Here is a 25,078-nt window from a genome sequence, read left to right as displayed (position 1 = left end):
GTACTCGCAGCTTTTTTGCAATTCCTAGGCACTACGATCTGTTGCGATTGTTTAGAATTGCTAATATAAAACGAGACTACGATGCACTGTATGCCGTAATTGTATTATGACGTTCACATTTAAGAATTTCGTCTATGAATGAGAGAAAAAAATTACAGCAAAGCCAATTGTTTCTTTTCTCTAAAACAAAATCTTAATTCGTGTAAATGTAAAAAAATTGTATCTGGTCGATTGTTAATTACAACTCGGTTGTTGCAGGCCACGCGATACCAAAGCATAATTGACTGTGCTTTTCAATTTAATTGAACAGGACTACCTGACAGCCATCAGCCAAAAGCTCCCAAATGATGACGTCAACACCCTGTTTGGAAACATCAAGGAGATATACAAGTTTAACAGGTACGTGCGTGCATGGCATTATTACTTACCTCTTATGTTTTATATTAATATTTCAAATGAGAACATTATCACACATGTGAGACATGTCTTGACATACCAATTCAGTCCATAAATCAACCCATGATCTTTGTTGAGAGCCATGAATACGCTTATAGCAATGGTGTAATTCCTTCTACGCTCGTTTAGACGCGCAAGTTATGTCATTCACGTTATTGTATAGCTGAACAGTGATTGGGTCCTGTGGCTTTGATTGACTCGGTGTTGGATTGGACACGCAACTGACCTACCCCGACTGGACATCTGTTAAAAAGAGCTTTATAGCTCATCGGATTCCTCCAGTATATAAAAAAACACATTCTGATTCTGACTGCAAGGAATAGGCTTCACCGCACACGACAAGGCCTCACTTTCTTCACAAACTACAGGCAGTGTAGATTTATCTCGATCTTTCTATATCGCACTGGTTTACTCCTCCAGAATGCACCTGGTGGTCAGGAGAAGTAGGCTTCTGTCAGTCGAGTTGAGTCTGAATCTACGTGAAGCTCTGGGGGACTCATTGTTCATTGCTTACCGGTCACAGATCGGAGATTTTAAAACAGTGGCTTCATTCAGAGTTGGTACAGAGAACCCCCGTACACCCTGGCCATGTGCTCTAATATATGTTTGCATGTTGAACTTCTTTCGCACTGTATGTAGCTTACCGTGATAATTAACAAAGAGACGTTCCACTTTTAAAGCTGTTTCTTATTGGGTGCTGGCATATAAATATTTTTTTTTATCCCAAAAACCCATTGGATTGCCAAGTGTGATTTGTCACACTCGATGTAGGATTTTGTTTGAAGGAGGGTGCATTTGAGTCCCTACTGGCAAACGCTTGCCCTACCTTGCTTAGGTATAATGTCTGGTTGATCTGACATGAGCAGACCCCACTTCCACACACCTACTCAGCAACCACCACACTCGCTTGTGAAGTATACAATCTCGTGGAGCATTGTGGATACGTTTGTATGTTGAACTTCTTTCGCACTGTTAGCAGCGAACTGTGCTAATTGGAGGTGCGGGGGAAGGACAACAAACTCGACACAAAAAGCAGTTCTGAAGAAATTAGTTTTTAATCTAGATGTTAAAGTGCATGGCTCCAGTGGCTTCATAATATCTAAACTATTCTAAACTATTTTTTTATTTTACCAGGTAAGGCCCACTGAGCTATATAGCTCTTTTTTTAGAAGCGACCCGGACACAAATTATAGCTCAACAAAGTGGCTCATCGCGTGAAAGTGTATTGCAGTCAAATACTTAAAACTCATGTTTCTAAATGTGAAGGGAAAACCCAAGGACCTGGAGAAAAATCCACGCAACCATGGGGAGAACATTCAAACTCGAAATATACATGCACTAGGGTCGGAATCTAACAGACGACTTCCAAATGTAATGTAATACAACATTTAATTTATTATTTTATCTTTATACGTGACTTTACCGAAAGAACCAAAGAGTAATTCCTGCAGTCACGAAAGCTCCAAATTAAGTTTGAACGACTTCCTGTATACCAGACGAGGTAGTTAACATTTCGTCGCTGGTAGTAAACATATCGGAAGGAAGAGCATTCCAGACAGCAGCAGAAGCGCGCGATGCAGTGACCGTCTGTGTTGGATGATAAGTCAAAAACTGCTGCGAGGATGACCGGAGTTTGCGGGATGGTTTATGCACCTCAACGACATCAGCAAGGTGTTGTGGTTGATTTATGGCAAGCAATTTGGGTGTGCACATGTAAGCAAACACCTGTTTAGTGCCAGAGAGGGTAAAATCCTATTATTTTTTTCAAGTTTATTTTTGCTTTTGCTGATGATGTCACTTGCCTCCATATTGTTGGTTTCTGGAAGCCACCATCAGAGCAACACAATTGGCTAGCTGCCACAAACCTCTCATGGAGATCATAGTTGGTGTGGCCGTGTGATGACTGCCACCACCACCACAGGCAGAGGCAAAGCGAAGCACAAACAAAGCGTAAACTTAGCGTGCTACAATCTCTGTAAATATGCTGATTATGTGCGTGTGTGTGTGCGTGTGTGTCGGTTGCAGTGAGCTGCTGGGAGAGTTGGAGGATTGTGGCAGTGATCCCGTCGCCATCGCGGAATGCTTTGTCGAAAAGGCAGGTTCAGACACCACTCCGTTTTAAACCTGGTGGCGAGTCTGATTGTGTCTGCCATGTTGTCTGCTCTGCACGAGTCTCTTTCCTGCCATGCGATTTGAAACTATGAACCTTGCTTACCCCTGGTATCGAAAGTGCAGTTAGGGAGGGCGTTGTAATCGAGAGACTGTATTGTCTTGGTGTGGTGTTGGATTGCTGTGGGTTTGCTGCCTTGCCCAAGCTTGCATTTGGTCTTAACAAATCTGCAATAATGAATGCACAAGGGCAATTTGTACTTTCATGCTATATATTTATTCATTATTGACTTGCTTAACTTTTCTCTATCTTACTCTTGTATCCATTCTTGTATTTCTTTATTGATGTAACTTGCTAACCCGACCCTGTTTCTCCCAGGATAAATACACATTCTGAATCTGATGTGGCTTCCTCTTGAATCAACGTGAAGTTAATTACAATAGAAACACGATCGTAAATTATAAATTAAGACAGTCCATCTTCTTGGTTCTTTCGGTAAAGTCACGTAGAATGGAAATAATAAAATAATAAAATAATTCTCACGACGTTTCGGCCGCAACGCAAGCAGCCGTCCTCAGGTGGAGAACAGGTCTGTCGAGGAGACAGAGTCTGAATGACAAGCCCCAGGCGTGACTTTACCGAAAGAACCAAGAAGATGAATCCCTGCAGTCACGAAAGCTTTAAATCGAAATTTAAGATAGTCCAAATAGGTCGTGAATCTTTCGTGGATATTCCACTTATCTTTGGTGGCAATCATTTTACGCTAAGACAATACATTGTAATAACAGATTAATTCAAATCAAATGCTTCCAATTTCATATTTCATGCTGTGGAGTTGCTTTACATTGTGGTGATGTTTTTTTTGTTTTGCAGAGCGGAGGATTTGAGATATATACACAGTACTGCACAAACTTCCCCAGGTATTAATGTGAAAGAAAAAAAAACAGATCTATCCCAGCGATAAAATCAATACACCTTGATTACTATCACAAAACCACGCGCTGTTGCGAGTGCTGATTGAGAAGTCTGTGCAATGCTGCCACACTGTGGAAGTTTATAAGAGTGTCCATGCAGAACATTGCACACGAGATAGTACTTGCAAACTCGAAGATAACGTTTGTTAAACCCTGCAGAATTTATTGCGCCTGACTCTGCTAACGCACCTAAGGATAGCGAAACCGGGCCACAGTTTGCATGCTTGAACACATGCTGCAGGTTACTCTAAGTTTAGAAGGCCCAAAAAGGTCGATAGATAAAACATTTCCACGCTGGCACACGGAATTCATTTTCTTGATTATGTTTGTATTATTTATCACACAGAATGCTCAGCTACAGCAGTCGATGAGGGTTATATACTGATATTTACATGTGTCAGTGGAGGGAAATATTGTCTCAGTCTGTAAGCCTTGGTTTTTCATTCATTCGTAGCCCTTGACGCATGCCACCGATGTGTTCTGTGGTGCATTGAGAATATGAAAAATATTTTTCTTGCGCAGAGTTCTCAACAAAGAGCCAATGCCATATTTGCCTGACAATGATCTGGTGAGAGCAGTGGTGCATTGCTTAGTGTACAGTGCTATAAGTTTGGCAACCTAAGTTTAATTCCCAGTATCTGACACAGTCCTGGACTTCACCGCTCTGCACTGACCGACCCTTTTTGGAGAAGTATGCTCAAATCATACGTAAACACAAGCGGTGAAGTGTCCCAACACACAGGACCATCCTGAAGCATCATCCCGTCAGACTCACTGAAGCTGCTCCCGACGTGTCGAGTCAAAGGGTTTCCAGAAATGCTTACACTCATCTTCTGTTTACAGCCATAATACAGTTTTTTTTTTGGTAGAATGCTTAAATATAAACGTGTTTGTAAACCCGCCACCACCCGACATAGCCAATCAGCAAGGTTTGTCACACACCGGTGTGTTGGAGAGCAAATCCACAATATTTACAATCTGTTTACAGTTTGAAATAGCGGCTGAAATTTCATATTCTTGTGATGGGGGTGGTCTGTTCTACTCGTACTCATATGGAGGTCCGTCAATCAATACTGCTGGTACCCCCCCTCCCCCCACTTCTCTCCTAGATTAACTAAGGCCACAAAACACAAGTCAGCCGGGATTGTGGGAAGTCCACAGCTGTGGTCCAATCGATAGACACACCCCAGCCGTAGGAATGTGTAATTTCCACCACCTCAATGCTCATTTGGGCAGCACATCACTCCGAAGAACTAGGCGATGACAGATCACCTCGACATATGGCAACCATTACCACATTGAGGATTTTTTACATTTGTTTGCAAACTTCTCTCGCCGGCGGGTGTCATCCGTTCAATTGGTCCCATATAGAACGTGTAGTCAACAAATTCGTGCTGCGCTGAAGTGCCCACGTTGAGTTGCCGTTCCAGCGCCTGGCCCAACGTCCCTCACCTCTGCGTCGGTGCCCCCCCCCCCGCTCCGCCCGCGGGATGTGCGCATGCAGCTCCATGGAGCTCCTGACCAAGTGCATGCGGACAAAGAGCACAGCCAAATTCTTCCGCGACCACCAAGCGGCCCTGAAGCACAACCTCCCGCTTGGCTCGTTCCTGCTCAAGCCTGTGCAGAGAATACTCAAGTACCACTTGCTGCTGCAGGTCAGTGAGTCCAGGGGCCCTTCACACTACGGTGACTGCTCTCAAGATGCGTGTGTGTTGTGTGCGTTCAGTGCACGCGATATAATAACGGTTGCAGTTGTGTTTATAAAGCGTCGCAATGCAGCTGCATCTGAGACATTCCGCAGTGTTATGGATGCGACTTCCCATCCGTGACAGTGTGGGCTCTTTACCTGGAGTTATTTAAAAGGTTTAAAGAATGTTTTTTTAAAGGAAAGGTGCAGCTTTTGTTCATGCCAGTGCTAGCATAAGAGCGTTCAACTGGAGCAGTGTTTAACACGTAGGCTTTCGCGACCAATATCATCCATAATAGAGGTTTTTTTGGGTTAGATCGTGTAAATATATAAATGTGTCGTTAAAACCCGCCACCAATCTGGCTGTCGCCTGATGAAGCAAGTTGTAATGTACTGGCGAAACGTCGTACTCAGATTGTAAATGTTGCGGCTTGGCTCTCCAACACACCGGTGTACTGTACTAGTAACGAATTGGCCACGTTCTGTTTACGTGACAAACCTTACTAGTTGGCTGTGTCGGGTGGTGGCGGGTTTAATGACACATTTATATATTTACACGATCTAACCAAAAAAAACCTCTTATAGAGCAGTGTTCTTCATTGCAAGGCCCCTGACGTGAGACCCCTGGAAATACACAGAGTGAAAACACCACCCCATCATCATCATCGTCGTCATCGTGCTGCTGTCAAACCCCCCAATGGTTTCAAATGTGTGGCGGTCCTCACACTGATGCCTTATCAGGGAAAGTGGCCTCACTGAAAATTAGTGAAGAACACTGAACGAGAGGGAGCTCTATAATGCTCTATAGAGCTCCCTCTAGGGGATATGTGGCCTTACTTCTACATGCTGGCTAGACGTCTTGGAAGAGATGCGAATACCCACGCTTTACCCCACCACATGCGTCTATGATGTGGCCAATCTACTGGTCGGTGGACAGCGGAAGGGAGTTTAAAAAAACTCGTACCATTGTCTCTAAGGCTGCCGTCCCGGGGAGATTGAACTGGTGGCTTCTGGATTGCAAGTCCAGTTTGCTCACCGTTACACCACGGTAGCATCCCAAAGCATATTGGTGCTTTTTTATGACTTAATTTCTGGCATGTTTAATTTAAACTCACATTTGTTTGTTTATATATACTTTGAGACTCTAAGCCTCTTTGGTTAAAGTCTCGTGCATGACAGATACAATCCTGGTGATTTAAAAAGGGGTTTATTGAGTGTATGTTGATGCTTACATGTAGTTCAGTTCACAGTTATTATGAATAAGGTAATTGTGAATATTGCCAGAAGTTTAAGAAGAGTGGGATCACGATTTCTCCCCGTCCGAATGCCCTTTCTGTACAAGAAGAAAGCAAGGACAGTGCACATTATCAGAGTTATGTTCTTTTGTTTGTTCTTTTGTTTGTATTATTTGTTTGTATTATGACTGCAGGTATTGCGGTCTATGCAAAACATGACTCCTTGCAAAAAGGTGTCAGTTTTGTTGCCAGATAGAAGGGTAAAGAACCAATTATCATATTTTTACTGGCAAATGAGGTCCCCATAGTAAAGAAGAAAGCAGACATCAAATTTGAGTAAATTTTTTAAAATCTTTTTTGGCAGTGCTTCTCAGGCACAAATCAAAAATTACCACATCTGTCATAGACTCTGCCTTTTAACGGAAAAAAATACATGGTGGGGATGGAAAGTGGATTGGTCTGGAAATAAAATGTACAGTAGGGTAACATGAGAAATGTATACAGAGGAGGGATTATACATAGCACGGTCGTTAAGGTTATTATATCCAGCAGGGAGAATGTACGTGAGGGTTATAAATGTGGTTGTTTGCGCGTCTGTAGAGAGCTGAGATTATGCGTGGCATGGTCATAATGCTATGTGGTATGTAGCGAGGAGGGATTACGCGTGAGAATGTCACTGAAGGACCCTCCTGGAAATCTTGGCGCTTGGAGAGGCTTTCCTGGATAAATGAAATAATCATCGGTGGGGAGTGATGGGTGCAGAGGGTTAGCACGATGTGCTCTGAACCCGGTCAACTTGAGTTCGATTCCTGGCCGAGGATGACATTTGGTGGTGAGAAAATGTTATCTGAACTGGTCCAGCACCCACCAACGTGGTGAAGTATTGTAAAACATCCCTGTGACTAGTACACCTTGGGCAGAGATCCATCTGGCAGTGGATTGAGAATGGGTAGTTTTTTTAAACATACATACAACTCGCATTGTGACAATTTCCTGATTACTAATCTAGTATATCATTTACAATAACCCCCCCCCCCCCCGCCTCAAATCGTTGCACCTGATGAGTTAAATGATGACATCACCCTGCTGCTGCTGCTCTATTTAAGACCAGGAGCAAGAGCAGAGCCTCACCATTCTGGCGAATTGCCCGATGATGCTGGATGCAATTACCAGCGAAACGTCGTACCCAAAAATTGAAAATGTTGTGGTTTCACGCTTCAACACACCGGTGGGCTAAAGCAGTGAACTATTTGTGTTTTGTCAACGTGACACTTTTTTTACTGATTGGCCGTGTCGGGTGGTGGAGGGTTACGACACATTTATAAGTAACGCGATCTAACCCAAAAACGTTGATTATGAATAATATTGGTCGCCAAAGCCTACGTGTTAAACTATATACATTTCATTTGCATATGTAAATAATCAATATGATGTACATAGAGCAGGGCATTAGCATAATTAGGTCATTGAGGATGATTTCTTTATTTTAAAGGGAATGGGGAAACATTGGAGGAGGGGGGAGAAAGGGGTTCGTGAGGGAGGAGATGAGAAGGAGGGGAGAAGGAGGGGGGGGGGGATATTTTAACATTTGCTTCTATATTTTTGTAATTTACCCCCAAACTGTATCCTGATTGTCCTCTCGGCATCGTATCACGAGACGAAGCATCCTTTCAGACATCTCGTAGAGCAGTGCAACACTTGGCGGAGAACAACACGCAGAAGCGGACACCACAGAGCAACCTCTGAGATCCCTTTAAAGTCACCTCTGGTCTGCACTGTCCCACTCGTGCTGCATATTAGAGGAGAGTGAGGTTTGTTGCGTGACAGTCAAACCCATATTTTTCCATTTTTTTTATGCAGAGCTGGAATTTAGCCAAAGGACGGGCAGCACCAAATTTAATGTGACGGATCTGTTTTGTTGTGGTGAGACCATCGACTCACTATACTTGAGGACCCGGTTTAATCACAGGCAGCCGCCAGGATTCTCAAACCCAGGGGGTCTCAGCGGTGCCAGCTCAGCGCCCTGAATCTCCGAGCCTCCCGGGCCACCGCCAGCACATTTGCACCGACGCCGTAGTAAACGACTGCTGGATGGCTGAGCCAAGTTAACAAAGCCCGTGCCGGGATACCGCAGCAAACGCTTGACTCGTCATGCGGAGGGCGATGAGAGGTTGATGGAGTAGATGGCGTTTGCCGGGGCAGAGGGAGAGGACGTAAGAAGAGGGGGAAATGGGTTCAAAGAGGTGCTTAAGAGCAAGGCCATGAGGGACTGTGTCTATATCATTGCGTTACTGTGTAACCTTTTCATGCGGGCTGCTCACTTGTGCGTCAGTGACTCCGCAGTCAATAGTTATAACGCAATCTGTTTTCTTTTTTTATGTCTCGAGTGTGTATTTACAGCATAGAGAGCCCGCTCGTTGCGCTGTTCCTTCCCTCCTCTCACAGGTCACTGGGTGTAAAGCATTAAAATCATGTTTTATGGTCCTTGGGTCGTTGCCTCGTGTGGCACACGAGCAAAATTTGTTTTCCTCCACGTGTCTTTTGGTGCCGACATCAAGAGGCCAGCCCGAGATTCGAGTGACCCTTAGCAGAAGTAGATGAGACAGCGTTTGCTGCAAATGAGCAAAGGTGTTGTAGGAGAGTGCTGCACGCGTGGAGATTTGGCTGAAAGCATTCTTTGAAGTAATTTCGTTGCACCCTGATGAGCTGAAATTAGTCGTCTTGCACTTGTTCAAGGTGCTCACATTGTAGGTGTGGTCAATGAATTCAGGTGGCTCTACCAACAGCCAGAAATCATTAAATTAATAAAACACACCTCGTTATTTGTGCTGCCCCGGAGAGGGTGGAGTAAGTTGGGTCATTTCTTCTGCCCTCCGGGAACAGAAAGGTACGGCCCCCTCCAGTCTCCCCCTCCCACCCACCTTGATTGCTACGGAATGAATCGGTAGTAAAAGTCCAATACACTGGTGCTGCCGAAAGACCCACAGAGTCTGCCAGGCACCCGGGCTGAGCGGGCTACATGTGTCTGCACGTGCATGCCTCGTTTGGTACCTGAAATCGGTGGCGCCAGCGGTTGGCGCACTGCGCCTTGAACCCGACAACCTGGGTTCGATTACCAGGCACGGCTAACATCAGTGGCTGTGTAATATATGTGAACCAACCCTTGGCCTCCCTGGGGAGACGAAGTGGAGTGGGCGTGTGTGCTGCAAGTCGCGCTACTCCCGTCGTGAGCTCTGACACTCTAAACGAAGCTATTTGTTTTATTTTACCAGGTAAGGCCCACTGAGCCATGTAGCTCTTTTTCAGAAGCGACCAGGCCACAAATGGTAGCTCAACGAAGTGGCTTATCACGTGGGAATTTATAGTAGCAGCCAAATACTCTAAATGAATGTTCATTCTAAATGTGGAGGGAAAAACCAGAGGACCCGGAGAAAAATCCACACGACCACAGGGAGAGAGCGAGAGACACGCAAACTCCAAATATACAACCGGCGCCAGGGTTGGGGTCGAACCCGCGACCTCCTGCATACCAGGCGAGGGAGATAACATCTCACTTGATACAGCTATCGTGCTGTGACTGTTCCACCTGAAGATGGAAGCTTGTGTTGCCTCCGAAACGTCGTGATTTTTATTTTATTTTTATTTTACTTTTATTAATTTTCATTTTTTACCTAAGTGACTTTACCGAAAAAACTTAAGAATATGAAGATAACATCCCGCCGCCACCCCTCAGTCCCATAACCGTGAATCCTCACCGGTGATGCGACCGTGGCTCCCCCGTTGCAGGAAATCGAGAAGCGGCTGGACAAGAGCACGGACGGCTACGAGGTGGTGCAGGATGCCCTGTCGGCAATGCACGGCGTCGCCTGGCACATCAATGAGATGAAACGCAAGCACGAGCACGCTATCAGGATCCAGGTGCACACACGCACACGCGCGCACGCGCTGTTTTATTACGAGTATGCCCGTGAGGGCTTGTGGATGCACATCGCAGTATGCATTAGGGATGAGTTTCAGATGTATATAAACAAAAATAATCGAGCTCATTTGGTATTTAACATAGACAATGACAGATTTGTGTTTAGGCGTTCGGGTTTATTTGCTATAGTCACAATGGTTGAACATGCATCCATAAAGAAGTGCAGGGATGACGTCATGGTCGTGATATAGATTTTTTCGGACCGATCTGAAACAAAGATGAAAAAATTAAGATGGGCCAAAATATTGTATCTTTGCCCACTTTTTGGATTTTTGGAATGAATCCACTGTTGTGCTGTATTATATGCCCTCCAAAATTCTACACTGCCCACCTTCATCAACCCAGCACTGACCAGCGTGGTGATTTTTGTCAAAAAACCCCTGTGAACCACGAGGTGTGGGGAGGCCTTCATCCAGCAGTGGATTGACAAGATGGTGGTACACGTGAATGTAAACAGACACTGATGTAATTGCTTTACAGGCTGGGTTAATGTGCACACGTTTTTGAAAAACGTACGCAGAGTCAACTGGAATTGTTGAACATTGTCCTCTAAACCAATTCTATTAACACATCGTTAAATGCAGCAGACAACCTCATTATGCTCCATTGTGGCGCAGTACAGCAAACAGATGAAATGGCAGATGCAAGTGGGTTTCTCTGCATCACTGCATATGTAAATACAAACATCTTGTCAGTCAAGCCAATGGGCCTTTCAGATAAATGTTTCATGATTGCCTGGACTGATTGTAATATTTATGAAACATTTGTCCGGAAAGCCCAGTCACCTGATTAACTCGGGAAACAAAACAAACGAGTGCCTTAAGTGGATATGTGAATGGGCATTAAACAAACATCAGCACTGGGCAGAAGACAACGATGGACAGGAACGGTCACACTGCGCTCCCATATGCCGGTGACAGCCTTAACAGATGCTCATCGCCTTTAAACAGCCCTTGCTCCAAAGGCTACACAGAGGACCTTTGTCTTTGTGGTGTTTCGTGTGCAGGAGTTGCGTGGATTGCTCATCAACCTCAAGCAGGACCTGAGCATGTTGGGGGATCTGGCGCTGGAGGGGTCTTTCCGCTTGCACCGGACGCGCAAGGAGCGAGCCCTCTTCCTCTTCGACAGCTCCCTGCTCATCGCCAAGAAGCGCGACGACGGGCAGTTCGTGTTCAAGACCGAGATCAAGGTTGGACTGCGCGAGAAGATTAAAACACCACCCCATCATCATCATCATCGTGCTGCTGTCAAACCCCCCAATGGTTTCAAATGTGTGGCGGCCCTCACACTGGTGATGTCTTATCGGGGAAAGTGGCCTCACTGAAAATTAGTGAAGAACACTCAACGAGAGGGAGCTCTATAATGCTCTATAGAGCTCCCTCTAGGGGAAATGTGGCCTACATGCTGGCTAGACGTCTTGGAAGAGATGTGAATACCCACTCTTTATCACCAAGAAGCGCGACGACGGGCAGTTCGAATGACAAGGACCGCTACATTTAAAACAAATTTAAAACACCAAGATGTATTTCCCCTCCCATTTCATGGTGATGTACTCAATTATCGCACCACCAATTAGCACGGTTGACTACCTACGGTGCGAAAAAAGTTCAACATACATTATTTACGCATATTATATATGCATGAATGTGTTTATATGCATGCATTCGAATATCTATTATTAATTAATATTGTGTCAATAATATCAGCCTTAATATTGTTTTTTCGGAATTAATATTAAAATTCTGTGCTTATATATTTTTCTAAAATCACTTGTTATGGCGAGCTTATATTATAACATAGTTCTGTTAATTCATTCTTTTGTAAAGGAACATTCCACCGTTGATTAGGTAAAGAATATATATTTATACACCAGTGGTTTTTAAGGTGTGAACCTGTGTTTGTAATAAATCTATCATGGTATTTGCCTAAAATCATGCAGTTGCATATTTCACTGTGTAATAAATACAACTCATTGAAGTTAAATGCATTGTATTAACATTCTCAATTCATATCATTTCAGTGCCGAAACCTCATGATTTTGGAACAACCCAGGGAGCTTGAGTTCTGTGTGTGGCATTACAAAAATGAAAAGCCACGGTACACGTTTCAGGTCAGTTTCTAATAATAATAATGATCACGTCCTGTGTATTGCTGGGATTTTCAGATGTTTGACATATTTCTTATTTTAGTACTTTTTGTCTGGGAAGAAACTCGAATACACATATTATATAGATAGGCAAACATCTACTTGCTGTACTGCCTTATATGTCAACTTGTAACCATGCAGATGGGGTCCTCATTCATGTGACAAATAAAGAATATAATTTTCAACATTCATAAATAACACTGCATATATACTTACTGGGTTGTCGGATATCTTGGCCAGTGGCCCTTAATCAGATAATGTTTGTGTGATACACCAACCACCACCTATTGCATTTTAACCGCCCCTTCTGTTTTCTCTAAAAGTTCCACTCTAAAGTAGACTCGCTGTGCAGTACGACTGAACACATCTATGCGGTGGCATTCTATCTAGTTTCACACATAGGCTTTCGCGACCAATATTATCCAAAATAAAGGTTTTGTGGGTTAGTTCGCATAAATATAAGCACGTCGTTAAACCCGCCACCACCCGACAGCCAATTAGTAAGGTTTGTCACGGAAACAAAACATGCCACTTCGTTGCTAGTTCAGCACCCCGGTGTGTTGGAGAGTAAACCCACAGCGTTTACAATTCTAGTTGTTTACGTAACAAACCCTACTAATTGGCTGTGTCGGGTGGTGGCAGGTTTAACGACACATTTATGTTTACGCAATCTAACCCAAAAGCCTCTATTATGGACATTCTATCCAGTTGGGGGTTTGTGCCACGGTCTGTAGATCCTGCCAGTAGATGGTGCCCTTCAGTATCATATCACGGTGTGCCCCTTTCGCTTGACAGGCGAAGACTCAAGAGGAAAAGAGTCAGTGGATACACCACATCAAGAGGCTCATTCTCGAAAACCATCCATCCACTGTGCCGGACAAGGTGAGTGCAGCCGGCTGTCTGTCAACTTGCTGCCTGCTACTCGAACAAATATTATTGTCCCCATGACCTTTGGGCAGTTACGAGCCAAATATAGAAATGTTCTCTGGTGGGGGCTAGTTTATTCATAAGGGAACTTGTTTGGCTTCCGTACCGTTGGCAGTCATCTGGAAGGATGATGGCTGAGTTGGTCCTCACTGGGATTCATTAAGAATTTTGTGATTTGATTATATGGGATTTTTTTCATTCATCCCACATTGGAAACCTTGGCAAATGTATTTTAAGGAGTGTTTTGCATGAAGTGGAAAGGTGGCTCAGAGGTTGGAGCACTGAACCAGCAGTGCTGAGATACTGAATGTTAATCTGGCTTACAGCCACCCATAGTTGTGAGTTTATGGTCTCATTCCAGTCACCAATGACATCACAAAATCTAGTTTTTTTTTATTACTGTACTTTGACAAGATTGCAACGAATAGATTTTTTAAAATATCAGTTTCACAAAAATATTTTCATTTAAGTTCTGTATGGGTAAAGACTATCACTTTGAGGGGCTTTCAGAAGTAGATCTGTGATATCACCTTCCACAGGCCATTCTCTTGCATGTGGGTAATCGACTTTCCTGTACGAGTTCTGAATGGACACTGCCAGAAGGCATAATGACATCACTCGTGGAACTGGGATAAAATTGGCGGGGATTTTTTTTTTTCACAAAATAAAAAAAGTTAATTTTGCACGTGCGAGATTAGTATTCAAAGTAACCGGAGAAAAACTCACGCATATGAGGGGTAATCACTAAAAGGTCAAACGCAAGCTTACAACCCACTCGCAGATCACCATTCCTTGTCTCAAAAGTGCTGTACCAGAGGCCTAGCACAGCTCGATTTGAACTTGTTGCAGCAGTCACGGTCTTAACGAACCACTTACCTTTATAGCAGCCAATATTGCTGCCACGTATTATTATTCTCTGATGTTATGGAGAAAAGGGATTATCTATTCAAAACATTAAACATGAACAGACCTGTGCTATAAATAAAGTGGAATGAGTACCCCGTGTTCTGTTTAATCGATGAATAATTTAAGCCCCAAAAGGCATTTTGGATTTAGGCCGACAGCCAATTCATGGTGAGAAGCTCTTTTACGTTTAAAATTCACGTCTTTTAAAAAATGTTGTTTATTATTCCATCTGAGATTAAAAAATATATATATATATTTACAATTATGGAAAATCCCAATGGTGTTATCACAAACCCGTAGGCTGAGATAACCTTTTAAGGTACTTTGTTTGCACATTGTGGGAGCTTTTGAAGTTAATTGTACGAAATAAACATCCTTAACAATCACCTCCTTACGACGCGACGTAAAAAGACACGTGCTAATTGAAATGTTATTGATGCACTTCCACTGGTTTATTTTGCCAATAAAGCCTGCGTTGTGTTTTTTTCACAGGCAAAGAACATCATTCTTGAAATGGATCCGGCATGTAAGTATCCACACACTGCAGCACCTGATATAATTTGTGCACGTTGTGTTCTTTTTTCAGTGGGCACATGCCGCAGAGTGCGTTTTGAATAAAAAAAAAAATTGCGTCACATTTCAATTTCTAAGAATAATACTTTTCAAACATTTGTCAATCCATTGCTGGACGAAGAGCTCCCCAACACGGCAACATTCATGGGGGTTGTTTGGCCATGCATCACCACACTCGTCAATGCAGGCCGGTGAATAGGCGGGGGGAGACCAAGCAATGGTTCAAATGTCACTTGCTACTGATGATAGCCATGGGCGGGAATCAAACTCGGGTTGCCTAACTTGGTAGTGCAGTTCTATCACGACTGTACACCCAAATGTATGTACTGTAGTGTCTAAATATCAAAAGCATCTCAAGATGCTGTCCAGTACGAAGCATACAAATGACATTCAAACTAAGTAAATAGTAAATAAACAATAAATGCTCTGTCCTAGGTTTTTTGCAGTTGTGCTTTACAGCTCCCCTGCACGTTATTTCCCAAGATATCCGACGTTTCAGAGCTTTTCCGGTTCCTAATGAAGCTTTCAGCGCACAATGTGAAATGTCGGACATCATGACGAACGACACCAAATCAGAATCTTTATTTAGACTGGAAGAATCCGATGAGCTAAGAAGCTATCTTTCACAGATGTCCAGTAGGTTTATAGGTGTCCAGTAGGACACACAGTCCAACCTGAAAAACGCTTAAGGGAGCAATAAGTAAATGATGAACGCCAAACCAAATAAAAGCAAAACACGTGTTGGGCAGATTGATCGGTGGAAAAACACAACGTGCGCAAGCCGTCTCCACCACCAGTGACCCCCTGCGCAGGCGGTGAATCGTCCCGTAATACGTGGCGGTTAAAGCAACAACATCTCTAATTCATTCAGCCTGGAGAAGAACCGGGGGCGGTATCGGTAGCTTGTAAATGGCAGGGAAGCAACAAGTAAGTGGCAGACGAGAGAATGAAGAGTTCTTAACTGTATATTTATAGAGGACGATATGAATTGGCACTGGGGATAACGTGTGGATTTTGTCCATCGAATCGCAAGAAATTTCCTTGCAGACACGCGCATCGGGCCTTTGATCTCACTTGGTGTCCACATTTTAAAGTGACTAAACATTATCTGAATAACCGCTGTCGGCTGCTGAGTGCATACAAATGTTCTACCGCATTTGTGATGTTACGTTTTAAAGAATACATTTTAACCAGTTTTCTCAATATAAAGGGGATGCAAATGTGAATGTGAGGTTAAAGTGTATTGTCTTCCATCATTTTCACATCGGTATGGCCATCAATTGAAATCGGGCCCATTGCCTTTAATAGCAGTGAACCAATAATTGCCCATCGCGCTTGTCAAGTAATTGTTCTATCGGAGTGCAAATGAGTATTCCTAATGGCAATTCTTGTTTCCTTAAAATGGAGTGGTGAGATCTGAAAGGTTAAAGAAAATGAACAGTGAGCCAAACTAAATTGTTTACTATTGATTTGTGTTCCTATTTGGATTAAATACATCTGCATGCAAAATCTATACACGTCCAACATATACATGCTTATTGCATACCACACAGTTACACATTATGTAATATATGCAGTTAGAATGATGCTGTCCTACTCAAAGGAACTGATGGATTAGCTCACCAAACTAGCTGTCCACAAACAACTCGCCATCACCTTGAGCCAACTACCGCAAGCAACATAATTAATGAGACTGTCCACCATCGCCGACGTGGCCCTCAGGACCACAACATCCAACAAGGCACTGTGATATGATGACCTGTGTCTCCTGAGTTCCTAAAGAACTTGGGAACACATGCAAAAAATGGCTTTCAAAACCTCTTCACCATCATACACAGGGCAGGAAAAATCCCATAACCATTGTATCAAACCAAAGTCATTGCCATTCTGAAACCCTGAAAGCCATGATAATCACCTTCCAGCTACAGGCCAATATCCCTCCATGCTTCCCAGACTTTCCCCCATGATCGATCCTCAACTGCCTCCCGAATTTCAAACTGCCTGTAGCTGCTGCTGCGAACACATCATTGCCTTCACCACCCTCCATAGAAGCTCGTTTCCAACATCAACAGAAAACCGGCACAGCAATGGTTGATCTCTCAGCTGCCTCTCAGACTGTTTGGCATCATGGGCTACTGCTGAAGATGGCCAACATCATCAGATGCCATTCTCCTGTATATCTCATCAACACGATCCTCAGCAACCGTACACTCAGGTTGAACACTTCGCTGGTGAACACAGCCGCAAGAAAATTGTGAACAATGGCCTCTCAAGGCTTGTTACTTGTTACAATGTAACGTCCATATATATGTGACCTGCTGTGTACATAATCAGGCAAGTTCATATGTGCAGATGACATAGTCCTTGCTGTACAGGGCACAAACCGTTACGCGAAGAGCTGATTTCATGTAACTGGAAGCATATTTGCGTCACTGGACACTCCAACCAAATTTCTCTAAATCCACTACAAGCACTTTCCACCTGAATAATCATGCAGCAGATGCCACCCTTGATGTGTCCTTCAGTGGTAGCCCAGTGCACAGCAGACGTCTGTCCAGTCTACTCGGTGGCAGAGAACGGCGCTCCAGCCTGGTCCTGGAAATCTCACACGGAACTTTTAGATGCACAATAAATAATGTGATGCGCATCACAACCAGAACAATGAACCCGACACCAATTCCCTGGCTCCTTGTCCTGGTGATCATTGGGCCACCATATATCAGCGAAGACTTGCAAACTGCAAGGGAGTATACAAGTTTTCTTTCCAATGACAGCGTACCCATCAATCGACACCACTAACGAAAGTCCCGATTTCCCTTCTGGAATCGCACTTGCTGCTGTCACTGTCCTAGAATCTCACTCAGATCCAGAAGAACGCTGTCGAACAGAGTGGAACAACGCAGAGGTCCAGAATAAACACCTCCTGGCTCTGATATTCCTCGAGGACACCTATGGTGTGACCATCAACGGCAATAGAACATCAATAGGCCGATGCGCACATCTCCTTAGAGACAAGGCCACAGTAGTGCAACTGTGGCCATGCAACCCAAACTATGGACCTGATAGTAAACCACTTCCGTCTGCGCTCCTTCAAACGGAGGAGGAATCGCAAAACTACATCAGCTCTCTCCTGAAGCCCTCTCTCGGCTAACAGACCTCTTGTAGCTAACAGACCTCGACATTGGCATTTATCCCCTGAACTCTTTGATATATGCCAGAATATAACAGCGGTGAGTTAATTATAAATTGATTAATTTCTAATCGATTTAAACAGATGAATAGACGCATTCTTACAAACCTATCATTTACATATCTTTGCAAATTGATATAGTATTTGCATATGATTGGCATATATTTCAAGGGATTGATTTATATATGCACAATAATCGATTTTTAGGTTTGAATTAAATTAACAAATGACTCATTAATAACCTACAGTTTGCACAGCAGTGTACACAGGCTCGATGAAGCCAACTTTTTAAAATATAACCACAACCCTGGCTCTTGAGAGTGTATTAGCAGTTCAAACATTAATCCTTATTATTTGTTCAGACTGTGCTGAATAGGACCTCATTAATTATCTTGGCCTTTCAAAGCAGTTCAAATTAATTCATGATACATGAAAGGATCTTTTTTTTCTGGTCACACGTTAACCTTTCTGATTTAAAAATACCTTTTAAGCTCAGTGGGTTGTTGATAGCAGTCATTTGCGGTACAAGGCAAGCCTCTGTCTGTCTGACTAACTTCAATGCTCGCCGCGCTCAATTCCATTGATGTCAAGAGGGAAGCGGCTGGCTCCTAAGTGGCGGTGGTGCATAATTAAGGATGTGGCTTACTGCCAAATCAATAACTGGATGTACATCTGTCAGGGCAGATACGGAGCTACCGTTGCCATCTCTATCTTCCTCATCACACACCCCGTCGTACACGCCGCACTAAGATATCTGGCAAATGCTTTTTCGTGACGTTCTTTCTTCTTCTTGGTTCTTTCGGTAAAGTCACGTAGAAGGGAAGTAATAAAATAATAAAAATAAAAATAATAAATAATTCTCACGACGTTTCGGCCACAATGCAAGCAGCTGCTTGCAGTTGCTTGCATTGTAATACAGCTATCGTGCTGTGACGGTTCCACCTGAAGACGGAAGCTTGTGTTGCCTCCGAAACGTCGTGATTTTTATTAATTTTAATTTTTTACCTACGTGACTTTACCGAAAACCTTAGAATATGAATCCTTGCAGTCACGAAAACTTCAAATCTAGAATTGATTCTTACGCTCGCAGTACCCGCATCGAGTTGTCCGGGAGAGTTTAGATTAATGAAAATGTATGCAATCGTACGCAAATAATTTGCTCATGTTAAATTTAGAGTAACTGAGATAATGAAAGTTCATCAATGAGGCAAATAAAGCAAGGAACAGTGCCAATGATGCAATGAAAATGACACTTTTAATTATTTCAGATTCTTTAATTGAATGATTGAATGTATGTAATTGTGAATCATTATTTTCCTACCCATGATATACGTCATACGCCACAAATATTTTACAGATATTGTACGCTATCTATATTTAAAATACGTAACAAATGTGCGGGTGGACACGCTCGTTTCACATATTAATTTGAGCTACTTCATTCCATTTTGCTATTGTCATCCAATTAAAAGATATGTGTTCACTTACAGAAAGCATTTTAATAACTATTAAATGCACATTGTTCGGCGCTCGAGTGGTTTTAGGAGTGTGCGTTGGGACATTCACTTTTCGTTAAGACAGCATTCTATCGCGCGATGCGTTGAAGTGGGTTACTTTGTAGAGATATTAAACGTAAAAGAGACCACGACTGAGTTATAACGACAGTGAAGCCTCGCTAAGCAAATGCGGAACCTCCCGTAGCAGGGTATGCTTCTTGAGTAAACAAGCATTGTTATAGATTTCCTTTTTAAAATGTACATTTTTAAACACCGGTACAAAGAGATGTAAAGAACTGAGGTGCACATCTTGCAAGTGACCCGGTGTTTCCCAGACTAATCGTGGCATAACCGTGGCATAACCGTGGCGAGATCTCGGAAGCGAGGGAGAGCGAGATGGGACAGAGGATGAGAGAAAGTATTTAGAAGGAGATCGAAAGGGCACATAAAAAAGAGCGGAATAATTGATGGGAAGAAAAAACACAATGGGGGGGGTTATATTTTCCAGTTTGTAACTAGCCAAGCCTTGCCAGAGAAATTCTCAAGCAAACGCATAGAACACCACGTTTAATTCCCACTTACAGAAATGGCACATTTATTTATATTAAACACGCATCAAACTTTTCCATCAGCGGTTGAGTGCTTCGTCGGGGCTTCAAAACTAAAAGCTTGATTTTTCTGGGCTGGTCCTGGCTCCGTGATATTATACTGAGTTCCGTGTCGTTAACTTTGAGGCGCAAATGCGCGACACATAAATCACACGGCGAATATTGTCAGCTTACTTTATTCTTCGTGCTCGTCATGTAACATTGACTGCAGAAACTCCCCCGTCTGTGAGTTATGCAATATTCATATTGTTAGGTTTTTTCGGTAAAGTCACGTAGGTAAAACATCTGGCTGTGACGGTCCCACCTGATGACGGAGACTTGTGTTGCCTCCGAAACGTCGTGATCTTTATTTTATTTTATTTTTATTAATTTTGATGTTTTACCTACGTGACTTTACCGAAAAAACCTAAGAATATGAATCATTGCAGTCACGAAAGCTTCAAATCTAGAATTATGCAATATTGCTGAAGAACCCCTTAACTCGTTCTTTGCGACATCGATGTTTTTTGTCTTTGGTTTTCGTTGCTGCAGTGATCACGGCACCACGGATTTCTCGTGTAAAATAGGGAGGCAACTGGCTTAACGGGATCATCCATGTAACAAATAAAATTAAATCTTAACAAAAAATTTTAAACTCACTTTTCATCAAAATCTTCTTTATGTAACTTAACGTTGAATTGTCTCTCTCTTCAAACGAGTAATGCCGTACCAGTGGTGGAAGTTCCCCATTTTCTTTGCAGAGGCCTGTCTGTTGACTTGCTACAAAGTGGTATACATGTTATTGACCTCCCTCTTGGCTTAAAAAATAAATGTATTTTTTAGACATTCACTCAGGCACTTGACCTTCTAGGATTCCATCGTATCAGCGGCATTGGTTCAATACAATCAAACTCTGGACCATTTTTGCCATTCAGTCTCTTAATTAGTTTATTTAACTGAAAGTTGGTGAACTGACCGATAGTATATTTAGTGTCCGTCATAGCTGGAGGTTTAACCTTCCCATTGCTAAATGTACCCTCTGCCACTACCTTCAAATGTAATCATACATAATTGAGCCCTTTGCTGAGAGAGCAATCAACGTGATTAACCAATCCCAGTGACATTAAACCGACTGTTGTGTTTGTAATTTGTACAGATCCCACCGGTATCTATAGCCCCAACCGGAACAGGAGGCCCGAGTACCACGAGGTCAAGGAGCGGAAACGTCGGAGGCAGGGTGAGTACCGTCGGAGACTGATGGCCAAGACGATGCGTTTGTGCACAGTGACCCCTGACCGTTTCTGAATGAATCACCTTTAATGTGGCAGGAGTAACAAAAACCCCACACACGTCCGTCAATAACACAGCCTTAAAGAGGACACAGGATAAAGACCGCTTGTGTTGCGATCGAAACGTCGTGGGTTTTTTGCTTTCATTTTATTTTAATTTTATATTATTATTTTTCTTTTTTTCTTTTCTATCTATGTGACTTTTTGAGAAATGGTCCTTTTTCTTGAGCTCCCTGCTATAAGCTTTCTGACCGGATCGGATTCCTCCAGTATAAATACAGTAAATATTATAATTCTTGACTTAAAGCTTTCGTGACTGCAGGAATTCTTATTCTTTGGGTCTTTCGGTAAAGTCACGTAGATAGAAAAATAAAAAATAATTAATACAAAATCACGACTTTTCGATCGCAACACAAGCAATCGTCACCTGAGGACGATTATGTGTGTTGATATCGAAACGTCGTGATTTTTTTTTTCTACATGACTTTACCGAAATAATTTTTTAATTCTATTTTGACTCTGCTGATGAGACCAAAAAATGTGAAAACCAGTCCAGATTTTATTGGCTTAAATGAATGCTGCTCAATAATATTGGTCTGGAAAGACAATAGGCTGAAAGACTAAAATATATATGTGGAAAAACAGTGGGGTTCTGTTTACATTAGCTTTGGCTACCACGATACAGCAATATCAATTAAAAGAGATGTGCGCAACTTTGAATTCGATTTTATTACAAAAAATGTCGATGAAAAAGCAGCCATCGATAGCTCACATCTGAAATACTGCAGACTGACAGCATTTCGAAGAACAAGACAAATATATAACACTTTAAATGTGTTCCTTTGGGTCCTTCAAAACCTGCAGACTTGTGATCAATGCCGTTGTCTTTAGAGAGCGTCATTTGGCAGCTCCACAAAATATATTTGGTGAGAAAGTCAGGACCAGGCAATTTCAAGGAATAAAATACGGTCCCATTGCCCAGCAGATTAAAAAGAGTTGTTTATTGCAGAAGCGATTGATGTTTAATGGAAATTATCCCATATTCTCGTTGGAATGGAGTTCTGTGCAACCCATTTGTGCCACACTGGCATTTGTGACTTAAATGCATGGGAAGGTCATGCAATTTTCCAAATGTCAAGATGGCATTATGCGGTTAGTTAAGATTATAATCCAACGGGAGAAGAAGAAAAAAAGTGAAAAAGTAGGTCTCTGTGTATCCTTTTACTACAAAAAAAAATCTAATGGTTTTTGATAAATGTTTGAGGCTGAATTGAAGGCTCAATATTGAACCACAATACAGTGCGTAGTAGATAATTCTCTCACCGTTTGGGCTCAGTGGTGGAGAAATGTAGGTTGGGATTAATGGTCACGGTTCGAACGCACGTGCTGTGACAATTTGGCAGGGCAGGCCATTTGTAAATGTTACGCGTGGCAGCCAGAGCTTTGCATGAGCAAACATAGGCGTCCAAGCATTGCAGAAATGACTCAAATGAGGGATCAGTGTCAAGCATGTCACGCTGCTGTGCAAACAGAGAATGTGTTATTATCACCCACCGTTTGTCATGTCTCCTTCGTATTGCTAAATTACACTTTGACAGAGCATGCAGACAAGGTGACCGCCTCTTGGCAAGGTTGTCTTTAGATGGCGGTACAGCAGTAGATTCTTGGGGTTTCTCTTGGTATGCAAGTTTCCCTTCACATGTGCAAGGCACTCGCTAATGGAATTGGCCAACATCAAATTCAGGGTTCTGAGACTCAGAGAGGCTTTCCTGGCTAAAGGGTCTTGTGATTATTATTGTTATAATACAACTGCAGGTGTGGGTTATAAACAGTAACGATTGCAGAGCATGGTTAAGTAAGCAAAGGGATAATTTATTACTGGCCTTCTGTCACACCATATGCAGGTGTTTAAATACGAGGTAAACACCAGAAGCACCGCACAGTCGTTAAAACCTCAAGCATGCTTGAAATAAAATGTAAAATTCACAACAGTAATCCCTGGGCAATGGTCATTTGTGGTTGTAGCACAATAAATCAGGTGCTCTATATAAAAGTGAGAACATGTCCGTGTTTTCCTTTTGTTTGCTGTTCACAAGCGCGAACCTTACTTTTGGTGTAATTCGGTACAGTGCGTCTGTACGATGATGTGATGTTGATGCTATGGCACTCACCTTTGACCGCATTTAATGCACCTGTGTCTTTTTGCCATGCTTGCCTCGCTATGGTTTTCCTGTAGCCCAATTTTAATGTGGCGCTTATTCATGCATTGTTGACTGGTATGGCTCGCCTATGGTGAAAGGTCACAGAGTGGTAATGGAGGTCACATAGTATTCTTTAATTAAGGGATGTTTGATGTTGCTCGTGGACCACGTAGAATGAATGGGTCATTATTCACAATTCTCTCAGGGAAAGGGATTGCTAAAAATCTACCACCATTGCTACACTATTAGTGTGTTTTAATAGCCTATTAAGGATACAAATTATTCCATGATTTAGACCAAAATTCAAAAGTGACAATTTTTATGGAAAAAGTTCACATTTTCACAATTTCTGTCTTATGTTTCATTCTTTTAAAATCCTTTATATTAAGTTCGCTTGCTTGCTTGCGTGCTTGCGTGCTTGCTTGCTTGCTTACGACCGTGCAAATCTTTCGGTCGTTTTTTAACCCACTTCCCGTGATCCAATCGAGCTGACATTTTGCACACAGACTCGTTGTGCAAGACAATTAATGTTGGTGGAAAAAAAAAATTCCAAAATTTCACACTGTTTAGGGAAAACAAATTAAATATTTAATTACCAATTGCTTAATACTGGCAGACAATCATCTGACCATAGGTGGCAGCCATCTCAAGCCAGAGGACGAGAGGACTCTAGCCGCCACGCATATAAAGGATTTATAGTGAAAAACTTTGTTTTTACGGGTTATGCTTGTTTACATTCATGTTTATTTAACGCATTCAAAGAGAGATGGTTTCTGCAAGGTGTCCATGTTATATTGACACATCGTTGAATTTGTCTCCAGGATAAGTCTAAATGTACGAAAATGAAATCGTACAATGTATTCTTGATGCGGTTTTCCGTTCAGTGGAAGCATTGGCCCCATTGTCTCATTGCCTCTGGGCTTCACATTTTTCCACAAACCGATTCATCAACTGATTGTCAGGTGTATTCCAGAGTTGAAACTTCAACCTGTAATCTATCCAGCTGAGATGATATATATACGCCTGTGCTAAAAGGCAGTGAACAGAAGATCCATGCCATTTGTGTATAATATGACAAGTACTTACTCCCAGACAACTAAAAGCCTTGTAATAGAAACGACACTTAAATGTAAAAATATTATCACAGTTATGGAACTTTTTTTTTGCCATTGGTGAGCCAGACATATTGGCTTTTGTGGCTTTTATTTATTGAATTAAACGAAATATGAGTTGTTTAAAAGCAAGTTTTAGAGAACATTGTAATAACTTTCAACTGTCAACCTTGGGGGTGCCTGTAAGGCTGCATGTTGATAATGGCCAGT

The 25,078-nt window shown here is 42.5% G+C and overlaps 1 protein-coding gene across 2 annotated transcripts in view; it reads left to right on the top strand.

Moving 5' to 3' along the window:
* The window catches only part of LOC133342398 (pleckstrin homology domain-containing family G member 3-like), a 103,582-nt gene that overhangs the window by 52,432 nt on the left and 26,072 nt on the right, over positions 1–25,078 (top strand). For both annotated transcript variants that reach the window (XM_061551549.1, XM_061551548.1), the window contains 10 exons: positions 311–399; positions 2,482–2,551; positions 3,440–3,486; positions 5,045–5,195; positions 10,249–10,380; positions 11,448–11,630; positions 12,462–12,551; positions 13,383–13,469; positions 14,913–14,946; positions 21,423–21,503. In XM_061551549.1, coding sequence (XP_061407533.1) covers positions 311–399; positions 2,482–2,551; positions 3,440–3,486; positions 5,045–5,195; positions 10,249–10,380; positions 11,448–11,630; positions 12,462–12,551; positions 13,383–13,469; positions 14,913–14,946; positions 21,423–21,503 — 964 coding nt within the window. The remainder of the gene's footprint in view (positions 1–310; positions 400–2,481; positions 2,552–3,439; positions 3,487–5,044; positions 5,196–10,248; positions 10,381–11,447; positions 11,631–12,461; positions 12,552–13,382; positions 13,470–14,912; positions 14,947–21,422; positions 21,504–25,078) is intronic.

This window comes from Lethenteron reissneri, chromosome 14 (assembly GCF_015708825.2).
Source record: "Lethenteron reissneri isolate LAM-NWPU_2019-01 chromosome 14, ASM1570882v1, whole genome shotgun sequence".
Lineage (NCBI taxonomy): Eukaryota > Metazoa > Chordata > Hyperoartia > Petromyzontiformes > Petromyzontidae > Lethenteron > Lethenteron reissneri.
This window is presented reverse-complemented; position numbering and strand designations above follow the sequence as displayed.